Source organism: Dendrobates tinctorius, unplaced genomic scaffold (genome assembly GCF_039654945.1).
Source record: "Dendrobates tinctorius isolate UK_male_01 unplaced genomic scaffold, ASM3965494v1 ptg000063l, whole genome shotgun sequence".
NCBI classification, from domain to species: Eukaryota; Metazoa; Chordata; class Amphibia; order Anura; family Dendrobatidae; genus Dendrobates; species Dendrobates tinctorius.
The window spans coordinates 33,427,616-33,441,748 of NW_027361731.1; the positions used below are offsets into that span (position 1 = coordinate 33,427,616).

A 14,133-nucleotide genomic window follows, 5' to 3' on the forward strand; every position below is an offset into this window, starting at 1 on the left:
CTCTTTCTTTTTCTGCTTGACCTGCCTAAGGTCATCCAGGGGCGGCAGTGATGCTTGTCGCTGCTGCCGCCATTGCTGTTGCCGCTGCTCCTGATCGCTCTCCATTACTGCTCGCAATAATGTGGCCAAGGCAAGGCACCCTGCCAGGGTCCTGCCTATATACCCCTCCTCCGGACAGCAGTATTCCTGCCGCGCCCCTCCCCCTAATAGGGTTCCCTTTCCTCAGCTGGCGCCGCACCTGGCCAGAGAGCCGACGCTTATCGGCGTTTACGATGGGCGCCGCCATTTTGGTTTCTCGCGCCTGCGCAGTGGCGCCGCCGACCCGGAAGCGCATCATCCGTCCGCCCCCTGACGTCACCGCGACCCCGACGTGACCGGAAGTCGCCCTGGCGCCCCGGAATGCAGCGCTCCCCGGCCCCAGCACCCCGCAGCCACGCCGGCCCCCGTTACCACCGCACTTGCGCCGCCGGAGCCGGGAGCCCCCGGGGGGACATACTCACCGGCGGCGGCCTTACCCTGGAGACGGACCTCCTCCGGACGCCGCTCCCTGCTGCATACACCACCGCCGTGCCACCCATCCTGGGCCACCGTTGCGTCTTCCAGGAGTTCCGCACCAGGCCGAGGTAGGAGACCCCCTCGCTACCTGTATCGGCCGGCCGGCCTGGGATCCGGTCTTCTGTAGTATCCCGTCCCCTCAGGAACAGGAAACCAACTGATGCGTGGGAGATGTGCCGCCCTTTTGTATCTGTAGGTTTCCTGTTCCTAAAGGGCGGATCCCCTCTCTCGTGGTGCTGTCATGGGAGTCCGAATAAATGTGACTTACGTGCAAAACATTTCCCACATTCTGAACATGAGAAAGGCTTCTCCCCTGTGTGGATTCTCTGGTGATTAACACAATCTGATTTATTGTTAAAACATCTCCCACATTCTGAACAGGAAAAAGGTTTCTCCCCTGTGTGAGTTCTCTGGTGCTTAACACAATTTGATTTCATGCTAAAACATTTCCCACATTCTGAACATGAAAAAGGCTTCTCCCCTGTGTGAGTTCTCTGGTGCTTAACACAATTTGATTTCCTGCTAAAACATTTCCCACATTCTGAACATGAAAAAGGCTTCTCCCCTGTGTGAATTCTCTGGTGCTTAACAAAATGTGATTTACGTGCAAAACATTTCCCACATTCTGAACATGAAAAAAGCTTCTCTCCTGTGTGAGTTCTCTGGTGCCTAACACAATCTGATTTATTGCTAAAACATTTCCCACATGAAAAATATTTAGCTCCTGTGTGAGTTCTCTGGTGCTTAACACAATTTGATTTCATGCTAAAACATTTCCCACATTCTGAACATGAAAAAGGCTTCTCCCCTGTGTGAGTTCTCTGGTGCTTAACACAATTTGATTTCCTGCTAAAACATTTCCCACATTCTGAACATGAAAAAGGCTTCTCCCCTGTGTGGATTCTCTGGTGTGTAACAAAATGTGATTTCTTGTTAAAACATTTCCCACATTCTGAACATGAAAATGACTTCTTTTCTTTAGGAGCAGTTTGTTTTTTAATGTCTCTTTTGTGACTTTGATTTTCCTTAGTAGTCAGTAATGAATCAGAAGATGGGACCTGTTTCATAGGATCAGATGACAGATCTTTGCTGTGAATGGATGATGATATATCTGGAGTAATAGCAATCACTTCAGTTGTATCTTGTAGGATCTCAAGATCATCAGATTTAAAAATTGAAGATGTCAGCTGTCCCTCTGATCTCCTGGTACAGTCATCTGCTAAGATAAAAAACATTTTTAATAAAATATCCTTCAGTTTTATATTTTTGAACATTTCTACTTAAACTGTCCATAAAAATGGCAAGCTATGTAAAAAAAATTTTTTTATCAAGACAATGACAGTTCACAGTCTAATAGGAAACCTTGTTGGATGAGCCAGTAGTGTGTTGTGTTCTACTGTTTGTACATTCTGCCTCCCAAATATCAAATAAAAAGGAAACCAATCAATGTTATGTAGGCGAAAATAATACCAATCCTCATCTCACAAAAAACAAGTCCCCACTCAGGTCCATCATCTGTCAATGGAAAAACAGAGGTTCCCACACTATTAGTGGCTCAAAGGCTGTTGAAAAGCAACAAGGTTTCTATAAACCAATCCAGCAAAATCCGCTCTCACTTCGGAGTCTTGCAGTGTGCGCAAACAACATTTAGGATCCCTGTATTGAGCAATATTATAGTGAGAAGAACCCACTTAATTTGCGGTGTGTGTCTCCTGGAGCACAATCTGGGCACTATGTGCTGGGTAATAAAATGGCAAATGTGTAATTTCCACTCTCCAACATCCACTGCGTGTTAATTTCCGGAAAGTGGCTGTGGAGTCAAAATATTCACTCCTCCTAAGGATTATAACCCTCAGTGAATTGATTTATAAAATGGAATCACTTTATGGGGATTTCTACTATCCTGGTTTTCTGTCATTTAGTTATATTAGAGTTTCTGCAAGCCCCCCAAAAAGGCACGTACCCATGTCTTCAATGCCATCAATGTGATAATGTTCAGAAAGGCAGCTGTTATGAATGAGTCACCGAAGGAGGAAAAAACAAAAATACAAGCTAAGTCCAGAAAACCGGAGAGGTTGGTAGCTATCGGATTGCAGACCCCTGATCCTATCCACAACTAACAGTAGCAGTGGGGGGTTCCTACGATGCCCTAGACCCCTCGATCACAGCCGAAGAACTAAATAGGCCTAAAGAAAGAAAGGGGAAATCTAAACTGCCCCAGAGCAGACCCCAAAGCAATAGGCAGCCCCCAACATATAATGACGGTGAAGCAAGATGAAAACACTAACACAGATAGAAAGATAGGTTGAGCAAACGATGGGGCCCAAGCTAACTAAACAGGACAGGATAGAAAAGCTGCTGTCTGCAATCCGTAAAAAACCCTACCAAAAAATGTCCCAACCGTCTGATAGGAAAAACAAGCCCTGAAGTCGCTAGGACTTCAAAATGACTATATCAGCACTCAGGTAAATTCTGAAGACAGAGCAAAGAGATAAACTGATCAGAGACAAAAATGGAACTCAGCACACCCCCGACCGGGGATGGCTGAACTCCAAAAAACAAGGTAAACAAAACTGATAAGTTCAAAAGCAGAGCAAAAACTTATCTTTGGGAAGCAGGAGTCAGACTGGTCTCCAAGAATCCAGCAGAGAAATCACCAGCGACTCAGAAGGGCGTCGGCTGCCTTATATCCAGTCAGAAGTTCCTGTTATCCAGTCATCATCTACCAGATCAGGTGTTTGGTAATCAGCCTCACTACCTTCCTTCACCAGAAGAGGGAGTTCATCAGACGTCGACGGTGAAGGGGAAAATGAACTCACAACAGGCAACACTTTTTTCAGTCCACACTCGGGCAAAAAATAAATGTTTTACATTAACAAGTGTGGTACCATTGGTCAAATAGGACACTTATCCTCTTAATTCCATACCATTTCACCATAACCTAATATGCTCACCTTACACTGACATCTATCATCTGCTTCATTTAATACAATACACAGTGTTAGTGGGCACAACCTGGCTATTTTAATAGATACAATCTTATTTTCGACTCCCCTCTCACTTGTGAAACGTGTAGTGCACACAGAACTACTTGCTGTCTGTGGAACGCAAACAATGGGTCTTCCGGTGCTTGGAACACACGCCAACATCACTTCCGCTTTAGTTGCTCAGGACACATGTAATTCCAGTCCCGCCCCTTTCCAATTTAGCCTCCAGCATTCAGACTCCACATTGCGACGTGACAAGCGGTGGAAACCGTGTTCAGCCTGACGCCCGTCACCACTGACCACCCATGGTAAGAATTTCATAGATTACTATGTCCATATAACCTATATGTCTCACACATGTATCAGTGGAATTATAACGTTCTGATACGTTTCTCTTTAGCTTCACAAAGAGCTATTGTACGGAATCTACTATAATTACAGGTATAAACGCTCCTCTATTCGCTTTTTTATATATACGTGTTTAACCCTATACTCACCTTATAATGGTCTTCTGTATAGAATCCCAACAGGGAGCGTTACTACAAGCCTCGCTCTTAACACATCAGGTATCCTTATAATACCACTTTAATTACCACAAACTAATCACCTCCTGGTCTGATCTCTAATTATTTTTTGATCTTAGTACTATTAGCCTCACAAGGTTCTGCCATATGCCACCCTGAATTAATATACAGCATTCTACTATAACAGGGAGCTGGATAGCTCACCATTGTGCTTCTTACAACAGGTAATTTATTATACCTCTAGTTTCTCCTTTATGTGTATCCTATTTTTTACTTATCATACTTACGTGAGCTTATATTATATTCCAGTGGGGATCGACGTTTGTTCTCCATATTTACCACAATAATTTTAAGCAGTCATGGTTTATGATGCATGTAGGCCAGGACACTGGTTTATCTGACCACTACATTTACTGGGCCCTGCTGTCCTAGATTAGTTTGATTGTTAACGAGCAGAGCAAAAAAAAACAAAAAAAAAAAACAGATCTAAGCATCAGACTCCTATATATTCAGACATAGCTTGGGGGAGGTATTTATGCACATTTAATCGAAGTACATTTGATCAAAGTATGAGTCAGTTATAACATGGCAGTTAGACAGGGCAGGAGACAGTTAAGACATTTATATACATCTTATCCATGTATATTTGGATTACAACAAATATATACCATATGCATTTGTATAATTTATATCCTGGCCGCTGCATTCATACACATCCACCGCCCTGGCACTAACTCTTTACACTCCATCCATATCGGCCCCTCAGTCCTTTCCTTTGTATAGCACTCATGCTCTCTTCACACTGCTACATTGCACAGATCCAGTCAGTCCCACGATTCAACATCAGAGACGCTCTCACAAATCACTTAACCATCTGCTCACTCTTTCTATCCTCCTCCTAGTCGCAGGGGACATCTCTCCCAACCCCGGCCCCTCATGTTATAGTAAGTCAAACTCCCCAACTGCTACACTCAGAAACCCCTCTAATCTTATTAATGTTCCCTGCATGCCTTCTGTCTCTCTTAATTGTGCTCTTTGGAATTCTCTGTGTAACAAACTCTCCTTCATCCATGACTTCTTCTTTTCTAATTCTCTTAACCTTCTGGCTCTTACTGAAACTTGAATCCAGCAGACACTGCTGCTGCTGCTGCTGCTCTTTCATATGGGGGACTAGACTTTTCTCATACCCCAAGATCAGACAATGGAGCAGGTGTAGGCATTGGTCTGCTCCTATCACCAAAATGTACCTTTCAGGTTATCCCTCAAGCACCCTCACTTGTCTTCCCTTACTTTGAGGTCCAGGCCGTCAGACTCACTCCCTTCTCCATGTGAGAGGCAGTGGTGTATCGTCCTCCAGGCCCCTCCCATCAGTTCCTGGATCATTTTGCCACCTGGCTTCCACATTTTCTCTCCTGTGACATCCCCACCCTCATCATGGGCGATTTCAACATCCCCATTGCTCTTCCCCTCTCCCCATCTGCTTCTCACCTTTTATCTCTAACCTCCTCTTTCGGCCTCTTGGAGCATACTAACTCTCCAACGCATGAAGCCGGAAACTCCCAACACTTGGTCTTCTCTCGGCTTTCTGCAGTGGATGATTTCGCAAACTCCCCTCTCCCACTCTCTGACCACAACCTTCTTTCATTCTCTATCAAGAACTGCCATCCCGCTCAGGTCACCCCCACTGTCCATACTTACAGAAACATACAGGCCATTAACACCCAGAAACTTATGAAGAACTTGCAGTCATCATTGGCCCCTATCTCCTCCCTCTCATGTCCTGATTCTGCATTGAAGCATTACAATGAAAAACTTCAAAGTGCCCTGGATGAAATTTCACCTCCTATATACAGAACAACAGGACACAGACGTCAACAACCCTGGCACACCCTGCAAACACGTTTCCTGCAGCGGTGCTCCAGGTGCGCCGAACGTCTGGAGAAAATCCAATCTACCAGAAGATTTCATCCATTATAATTTTATGCTTAGAACATACAACACTGCCCTTCACCTCTCCAAACAAACCTATTTCAACACCCTCATTATCTCACTGTCCAATAACCCTAAACGTCTCTTTGACACTTTTCATTCTCTACTCAACCCAAGAGTGCAGGCCCCAACCACAGAGCTTTGAGCTGACGATCTGGCCAATTACTTCAAAGAAAAAATTGACCATATCCGACAGGAAATTATCTCCCAATCACCTCATACCATGCACTGTCCTCCCTCCCCCACTGCATCTAGCTCACTCTCTGATTTTGAAACAGTCAAAGACGAAGTAAGCAGGCTCCTTGCATCTTCTTGCCCAACCACTTGCATCAGTGACCCAATTCCGTCACATCTCCAGTCCCTTTCCCCTGCTGTCACCTCTCACCTAACTAAAATATTTAACCTCTCTCTTCCGGTATCTTTCCTTCCTCATTTAAGCATGCCATCATACAGCCATTACTTAAAAAACCATCCCTCGACCAAAACTGTGCCGCTAACTATAGACCTGTCTCTAATCTTCCCTTCATCTCTAAACTCCTGGAACGCCTGGTCCACTCCCATCTTATCCACTATCTCTCTGATAACTCTCTTCTCGACCCTCTCCAATCCAGTTTCCGCTCTTTACACTCTACTGAAACTGCCCTCACTAAAGTCTCTAATGGTCTACTAACAGCTAAATCTAATGGTCATTCCTCCATGCTAATTCTCTTGGATCTCTCTGCAGCGTTCGACACTGTGGATCATCAGCTCCTCCTCACTATGCTCCGTTCCATTGCTCTCAAGGACACCGGTTCTCTCCTGGTTCTCCTCCTATCTCTCTGATTGCTCCTTTTCTGTATCTTTTGCTGGTTCCTCCTCCTCTCATCTTCCCTTCCTCAAGGATTGGTTCTAGGCCTCCTCCTCTTCTCTTTGTGTAGTGCCCCTATTGGTCAAACAATCAGTAGATTTGGTTTTCATTACCATCTCTATGCTGATGACACCCAATTATATGCTTCCTTTCCTGACATCATGCCTGCCTTTTTAGAAAACACCAGCGATTGTCTAAACACTGTGTCTAACATCATGTCCTCACTATATCTGAAACTGAACCTGTCAAAGACTGAACTCCTTGTGTTTCCTCCCTCCACTAATGCACCTATACCCGACATTGCCATTTCTGTTTGTGATTCCACTATTACTCCCCAGCAACATGCCCGCTGTCTTGGGGTCATACTTGACTCCGAGCTTTCATTCGCCCCCCACATCCGATCACTGGCTCGCTCTTGTTATCTGCACCTCAAAAACATTTCTAGAATTCAACCTTTTTCTTTCCTTCGACTCCGTGAAAACTCTTACTGTTTCTCTTATTCATTCTCGTCTGAACTATTGTAACTCTCTTCTAATCGGACTCCCTCTTACCAAACTCTCCCCCCTCCAATCTGTCGTGAATGCTGCAGCCAGGATCATATTCCTCGCCAATCGTTACACCGATGCCTCTACTTTGTGCCAGTCAGTACACCGGTTACCCATTCACTCCAGAATCCAGTACAAACTTAGTACACTCACCCACAAAGCTCTCCATGGTCAGCACCACCCTACATCTCTTCTATCGTCTCAGCCTACCACCCTACCCGCGCCCTCCGTTCTGCTGATGACCTGAGGTTAGCATCCTCAATAATCAGATTCTTCCACTCCCGTCTCCAAGACTATACATGTGCTGCATCAATTCTTTGGAATGCACTTCCCAGGTCAATACGATTAGTCCCCAATCCCTACAATTTTAAACGTGCCCTGAAAATGCATTTATTCAGACTGGCCTGCCACCTCAACACATTAACCTAATCTATCCCTGTGTGGCACAGCCAAAAGTTTTACCATAACCAGATTCCCCGTATCATGTTCCCACATGCTTTATGCATCCATTAGCCCTCTGTGTCTGTACTGTCACACACTTAACATTATGGCTGGTCCATACAATCAGGGCAACTGTTACCACCCACCTTTCGTGTCTACCTCTTTCATCATAGACTGCAAGCTTGCGAGCAGGGCCCTCACTCCTCTTGGTATTTGTTATAATCTACTGTATGATTATTGTTATGCTGTAATGTCTATAGTCTGTACAAGTCCCCTCCGAAATGTAAAGTGCTGCGGAATATGTCGGCACTATAGAAATAAAATTATTATTATTATTTATTAGGTTCATTATCCATTTTTTTCTTTCCTTTCAGTCTTCCCATCTGGTTCTCCATACATATTATTTTATTTTTTTCTGTACAATTATCTCTTACTATGTAAATGTATTTCATTATCTTTTTTGTAAATTATACTACATCTTTGATTTTCCATACATTGTAAGCAGGACATAGTCATTGTATGCTTTTATTTATCATTTATCCTAGACTGAGGAAGGCCATGTAGGCCGTAACGTTGGGAGCTGAACAGCTCACCATTGTGCTTCTTACAACAGTGGGGATCCACGTTTGTTCTCCATATTTACCACAATAATTTTAAGCAGTCAGACTGAGGAAGGCCATGTAGGCCGAAACGTTATTTTACGGACTGCACAAATAAAAACATTTCTACTATACATGGACGCCTTAAGTTGAGTGCCAAGTTATCGTATTTTTCGCTTTGCGAGACACACTTTTTCCCCCCCAAATTTGTGGGGGAAATGGGGGTGCATCTTAGGCTAGTTTCACACTTGCTTTTTTTTGCAGCGTGTTTTTCCCGCAAAAAAACGCATTGAAAAAACGCATACAAAAGCATACAACTGCTGCGTTTTTTTCAAGCATTTTTATGAGCATGCATGAAAAAAACGCAGCGTTTTTATGCGTTTGTAAGCGTTTTTAGTGCGTTTTTACCGCGTTTGCGTTTTTTTCCAACATTAGGTGGCCCCTCACACTAACCCAAACCATGACTTTACTAACCCTAACCCTGACCCTAACCCTGACCCTAACCCTTAACCAAATCATACTTAACCCTAACCCAAACCCTAAACCCTAACTAACCCTAACCCTAACCCTGACCCTAACCCTAACCCTGACCCTAACCCTAACCCTGACCCTAACCCTGACCCTAACCCTAACCCTAACCCTAACCCTGACCCTAACCCTAACCCTAACCCTGACCCTAACCCTTAACCAAATCATACTTAACCCTAACCCAAACCCTAAACCCTAACTAACCCTAACCCTAACCCTGACCCTAACCCTAACCCTAACCCTGACCCTAACCCTAACCCTGACCCTAACCCTTAACAAAACCATACTTAACCCTAACCCTAACCCTGACCCTAACCCTAACCCTAACCCTGACCCTAACCCTTAACCAAACCATACTTAACCCTAACCCTGACCCAAACCCTGACCCTAACCCTTAACAAAACCATACTTAACCCTAACCCTGACCCTAACCCTAACCCTGACCCTAACCCTAACCCTAACCCTGACCCTAACCCTTAACCAAACCATACTTAACCCTAATCCTGACCCTAACCCTGACCCTAACCCTTAACCAAACCATACTTAACCCTAACCCTGACCCAAACCCCAACCCTAACCCTGACCCTGACCCTAACCCTAACCCTAAACCCCCTTAACTAACCCTAACTCTAACCCAAACCCCTAAATTCCATGGTTAAAAAAAAAAACGCATATGCAAAAAAACGCATACATGAGCATGCCAGTGCGCACATATGCGCATCCATAGGCTATAATGGCCATTTTTAGCGCAAAACGTGCGCATATGTGCGCATGCGCTTTTTTGCAGGGCCAAAAAATGCAACATGCTGCGTCTGGAAAATACAAACGCACACCCCAAAAAAACGCAGCGCATGAAAATCGCATACATGCGCTTACAAGCGCGCAGGTATGCGCACCCATGTTAAATATAGGGGAAAAAACGCATGCGCACATATGCGTTTTTTTCCAGCGCTAAAAAACGCAAATGTGAAACCAGCCTTACAATGCGGATATACCGGTAACCACTTACCTGTAAGTAGCTGCAGGCTGGGATGAGGGGGTGTCCGTTGCCGCCGCGCTGCTGTTGCCCGCTGCTGCTGCCTGGGATGTCCACTGCTGCTGCCTGGGGTGTTCGCTTCCGCCCGTGATGTCCGCTGCTGCGAGGGGCTCTGCCGACATTTTGTGAATGGCCAGAACCCCCCGGCAGTTCTGTGGTTTCCTCCTGTGCGTTGGACTCCAGTAACATGGCCTCCGGGAGGCGGCGCAAGCGCAGACGAAAATCTCGGGAGATGAGATTTCAGTGCTGAGATCTCATCTCCGAGATCTCCATGCTGAGATTTCCATCTGCGTAGGCGGCCATTTTACTGGAGTCCACATGCACAGGCTGAAACTATGGAACTTCCAGGGGGCTCTGGTCTTTCAAGAAATGTCGACAGAGGCCCCCGCAGCGGCGGACATCCCGGGCAGTGGCGGCGCACAGCAGCAGCTGAAATCCCAGGCAGTGGTGGCCTCGGACACCCTGGGCAGCGGCGATGGGCAGCAGCAGACACCCTGGGCAGCAGCAGGCCTGTAATAAGTATCAGGCACATGGGACCCTGGCAGCACACTGTTTATCTCGGTGATACAAGCCCATGCACTTCATCCTTCTTTACTTTTGCACTGCATCAGTTTGTACCGGATACTTATTACAGGTCCATTGTAGTTATATGCCCCATGATGTGTTTGCACTATTAGCACTTTATCACACAGCGATTTTGCACTGGTTTCTGTATAGCACCTTTGGCACTAGAGCACTATGGTTATAACACTCTTTACATTTCCACAATGCAGCACTTTGTTTTTCTGATTTCATATTTTTTTTAAATTGGATTCCCTCCATATTAACAATGATAGGGGCAGTTGAGAAAATTAGGAAAAAAATTGAAGCAAAAAATGTGGTCAATTCTCTACTGAATATCCCCTATCCAGGTATATATGGTCCCCTTATCCCCATTCTGATAAACATGGCCCCCTCGTCCCTATCCTGGTATGCATGGCACCATCTCGTCCTGGTATGCATGGCCCCATCTCGTCCTGGTATGCATGGCCCCATCCTTATAAGAAGCCCCCACCCCCATCCCTATCCTGGTATGCATGGCCCCATCAGAAAACAATAAAAAACCCAAATCACTACACTTACCTACCCGACGCTCCCTTCACAGCCTCCTGCTCTGGTGCCAGCAACTGCTATATGCTTGTAAGCAGCGCTGAGGACCGTGCGTATTCATGAATATTCATTTCTCTTAAGTAGCGGCACACGTGACCGCCGGTAGCAGCAGGAAGCCGGTGGCTGACACTGTGCGCTACTGAAGAGAAATGAATACTCACTGATCTTTGCGTGCACAGTCCTGGCAGCTGTGCTCTGCTTGTGAGCAGCACATGACGTCCCTGCCATGCGCTGCTTACAAGCATATAGTTGCTGGCACCGGAGCAGGATGCTGCGAGGGAACGCGGGGTAGGTAAGTGTAAAGGTTTTTTTTTGTTTTGTTTTCTGATGGGGCCATGAATACCGGGATGGGGGCCAATTATAAGGATGGGGCCATGCATACCAGGACCGGGGTTGGGGGCTAATCAAGACACTATTATTAAAGAGAAATGAATATTCATTGCCCTCCAAGCCCATGGGCGTGGAATGCAGTGAATATTCATTTCTCTTTACCAGCGGGAACAGGAGTTAGCCGCAGCCACCAGCTTCAGCCTCCTGTGACCCGCTGCTCCGCGGATGCCGTTCCCCCACCCCCCACCACATCCAAAGCAGGTACATCTGGACTATAAGACGCACCCCCCATTTTCCTCCACATTTTTGAAAGAATACAGTGCTTCACACAGTCCGAAAAATACGGTAGTTTTAATACAAACTTAAAAACTCAGGAAAAAGGGAAACTCTGCTGTTATTGTACAGAAATTCACACTTGGCCTCACTGCACATTTACTGTTGTCGCTCATAAAAGGGAAGTTTGGCCAGAAAGACTGGACCTGGTCTTGTAGGGACCATGAGACATTCAGCAGCACAGAAGGGAGAGAAGAGTCATCCAATAAGATCTCAGGGATCTAGGAAGCCAACAGCATCATTACCCTCCGCTTTCTCTTACAGGCCCAGCATAATATTTTTCTTCAAGTGATTTTCTATCTTGTCAGCAGATTCTACGTACGCTGTCATTTGGCTTTATAGTTACAGATCTGGGCAGGTAACGGTCAGCATCTCCTAATTCCAGGGGGTAGGTGGATCTACCAGGTTGTAAGTCCAATAGAAAAGGGCTTTCAATGCCAGATATCATTTCAACCATTTTGGGTGGAGGAGAATGTTTTGGTCTAGATGCAAAATGGTGATCATGGTAATACGGCCGGACTACACCACCGACAAAGCAGCCACAGCCGGTGACTAAGAAGAATCTGTGACTTCTCTGCATTCAGTGGTTACTACTCACCTGGGTAGTCATATGTAGGAATCTCCTCGTTACACCACTCATCACCCCTCACATATGTCTCTGTAGTATTAATATGGGTCAGATCTTCACCCTGAAACAAATATTGTAAAAGTCACAGACAGATGGAGAAGTCCCATCTATGATCAGCTCTAATCCTGCCATCTCCACCGTTCTCATTACACAAGTATAAAACATATAATACTGGTGGATAAAACAAGACTGAGCACAAGACCTTCACAGCCGTCTACACATCATAGGGGAGATCTCCTGACACCTTCTCTCCATCTACCTGATGATCCTGAGGAACATTGGGATCTTCTTGGTTACAGTCCTGTGGAAGAAGAGGACGGGGACATCTCTCTGGTGTTGTCCTCTTTCTGGATAGATCTGGAGGAAACACATACAGGGACTGAATTCATTCTCTACATACAGATAATTATAGGCCGTGTGTATTTAGTCCTGTCTATTACCTGGTGATGTGAGGGGCTGGGGAACCTCCATTATGACGTTCTTGTACAGATGTCTGTGTCCTTCTAAATACTCCCATTCCTCCATGGAGAAACAGACAGCGACATCCTGACACCTTATAGGAACCTGACACATACAATGATACCGTCATCCCCCGATCCCTTCATAGTGTTACTGTATAATGTCCCAGCATTCCCAGCAGTGTCACCTCTCCAGTCAGCAGCTCAATCATCTTGTAGATGAGTTCTAGGATCTTCTGGTCATTGATGTCCTCATGGATCAGGGGGTGAGGTGGAGGCCCCGTGATTGGGCTCAGGGGTCTTCCACATCCCTCAGACACAGGGTCCTGACAGCGATCACTAGAGGTCTTCTTCACCATTGTGTAATCCTGGTTATGGAGAGACACATTAATAAATCTCACTCCAGACATTTCCAGAGTCCTCACCTCTCCAGTTCTGTCCATCTGTTATTCCCATAGATAAGAATGATGTAATGTGACGTCATCAGAATCTCTCACCTCTCCAGTGAGACGGAAGAGGATCTCTAGGGTGAGGTGTAACATCCTCTCCGCCATCTTGTCTCTGCCCATATCCATCCTTGATGGGTAAATCAGGAAAATTCTCTTCTGTAGAAGATCTTCACTGAGAGGATCCGATATTGTAGAGACCTGAATGAGAAGATGATCCGATGTAACATCATAAGAATCCTGTGTAATAATACAATTACTGGAGATAATAAGGGAAACATATGAGGAGATTTATTATCTTACAGGGTTTAGTTTTCTTCCCTGACATCTACTAATAAAACCTATATATTTAGGCCACAGACAACAATCAGTTTCCTCCTCGGAGTCGGCAGCTGAACACGTTCCTCATAGACTCATCTTCCATAACGCTAATTCTCGTCTCATTACCGACACTGGAATCGGCATTAGCAATACTGCAGGAGATATTTTTTACACGCAGTAGCGTAGCTACCGGGGGTGCAGAGGGGGTGGTTGCCCCAGGCCCTGTGTTCTGAGGGGGCCCACCCGGAGCTACGCTACTGTCAGGGCTGGCGTTTGTACTGCACATGTATTAGAGTGCAGAGAGTGAGTCATGTGACCGCTCTTCTGCAGTCTGTGGAGGAGAGGGGGAAGGAAGGTCACTCACCCAATCCAGGATGAGCGCGCTCTCCTTCAAAGCTCCCTGCTGCCGAGAAGTTA

General features: G+C 45.8%; 2 protein-coding genes across 2 annotated transcripts in view; one reads left to right on the plus strand and one right to left on the minus strand.

Moving 5' to 3' along the window:
* The window catches only part of LOC141094115 (gastrula zinc finger protein XlCGF66.1-like), a 152,941-nt gene that overhangs the window by 43,437 nt on the left and 95,371 nt on the right, over window positions 1-14,133 (plus strand). The gene's annotated exons all lie outside the window — the stretch shown is intronic.
* LOC141093949 (oocyte zinc finger protein XlCOF8.4-like) lies at window positions 12,915-13,359 on the minus strand. Its single transcript, XM_073579628.1, has 2 exons — window positions 13,138-13,359; window positions 12,915-13,055 (listed from the first exon to the last, which is right to left on the minus strand). The coding sequence occupies exons 1-2, from the start codon at window positions 13,357-13,359 to the stop codon at window positions 12,915-12,917; spliced, it is 363 nt and encodes a 120-aa protein (XP_073435729.1).

Coding starts and splice junctions, on each gene's coding strand:
- LOC141093949 (XM_073579628.1), bottom strand. CDS start 13,359: ATGTCTGGAGTGAGATTTATTAATGTGTCTCTCCATAACCAGGATTAC. Junction 13,056..13,137: donor TTGAGCTGCTGACTGGAGAG/GTGACACTGCTG, acceptor TGTATGTGTCAG/GTTCCTATAAGGTGTCAGGA.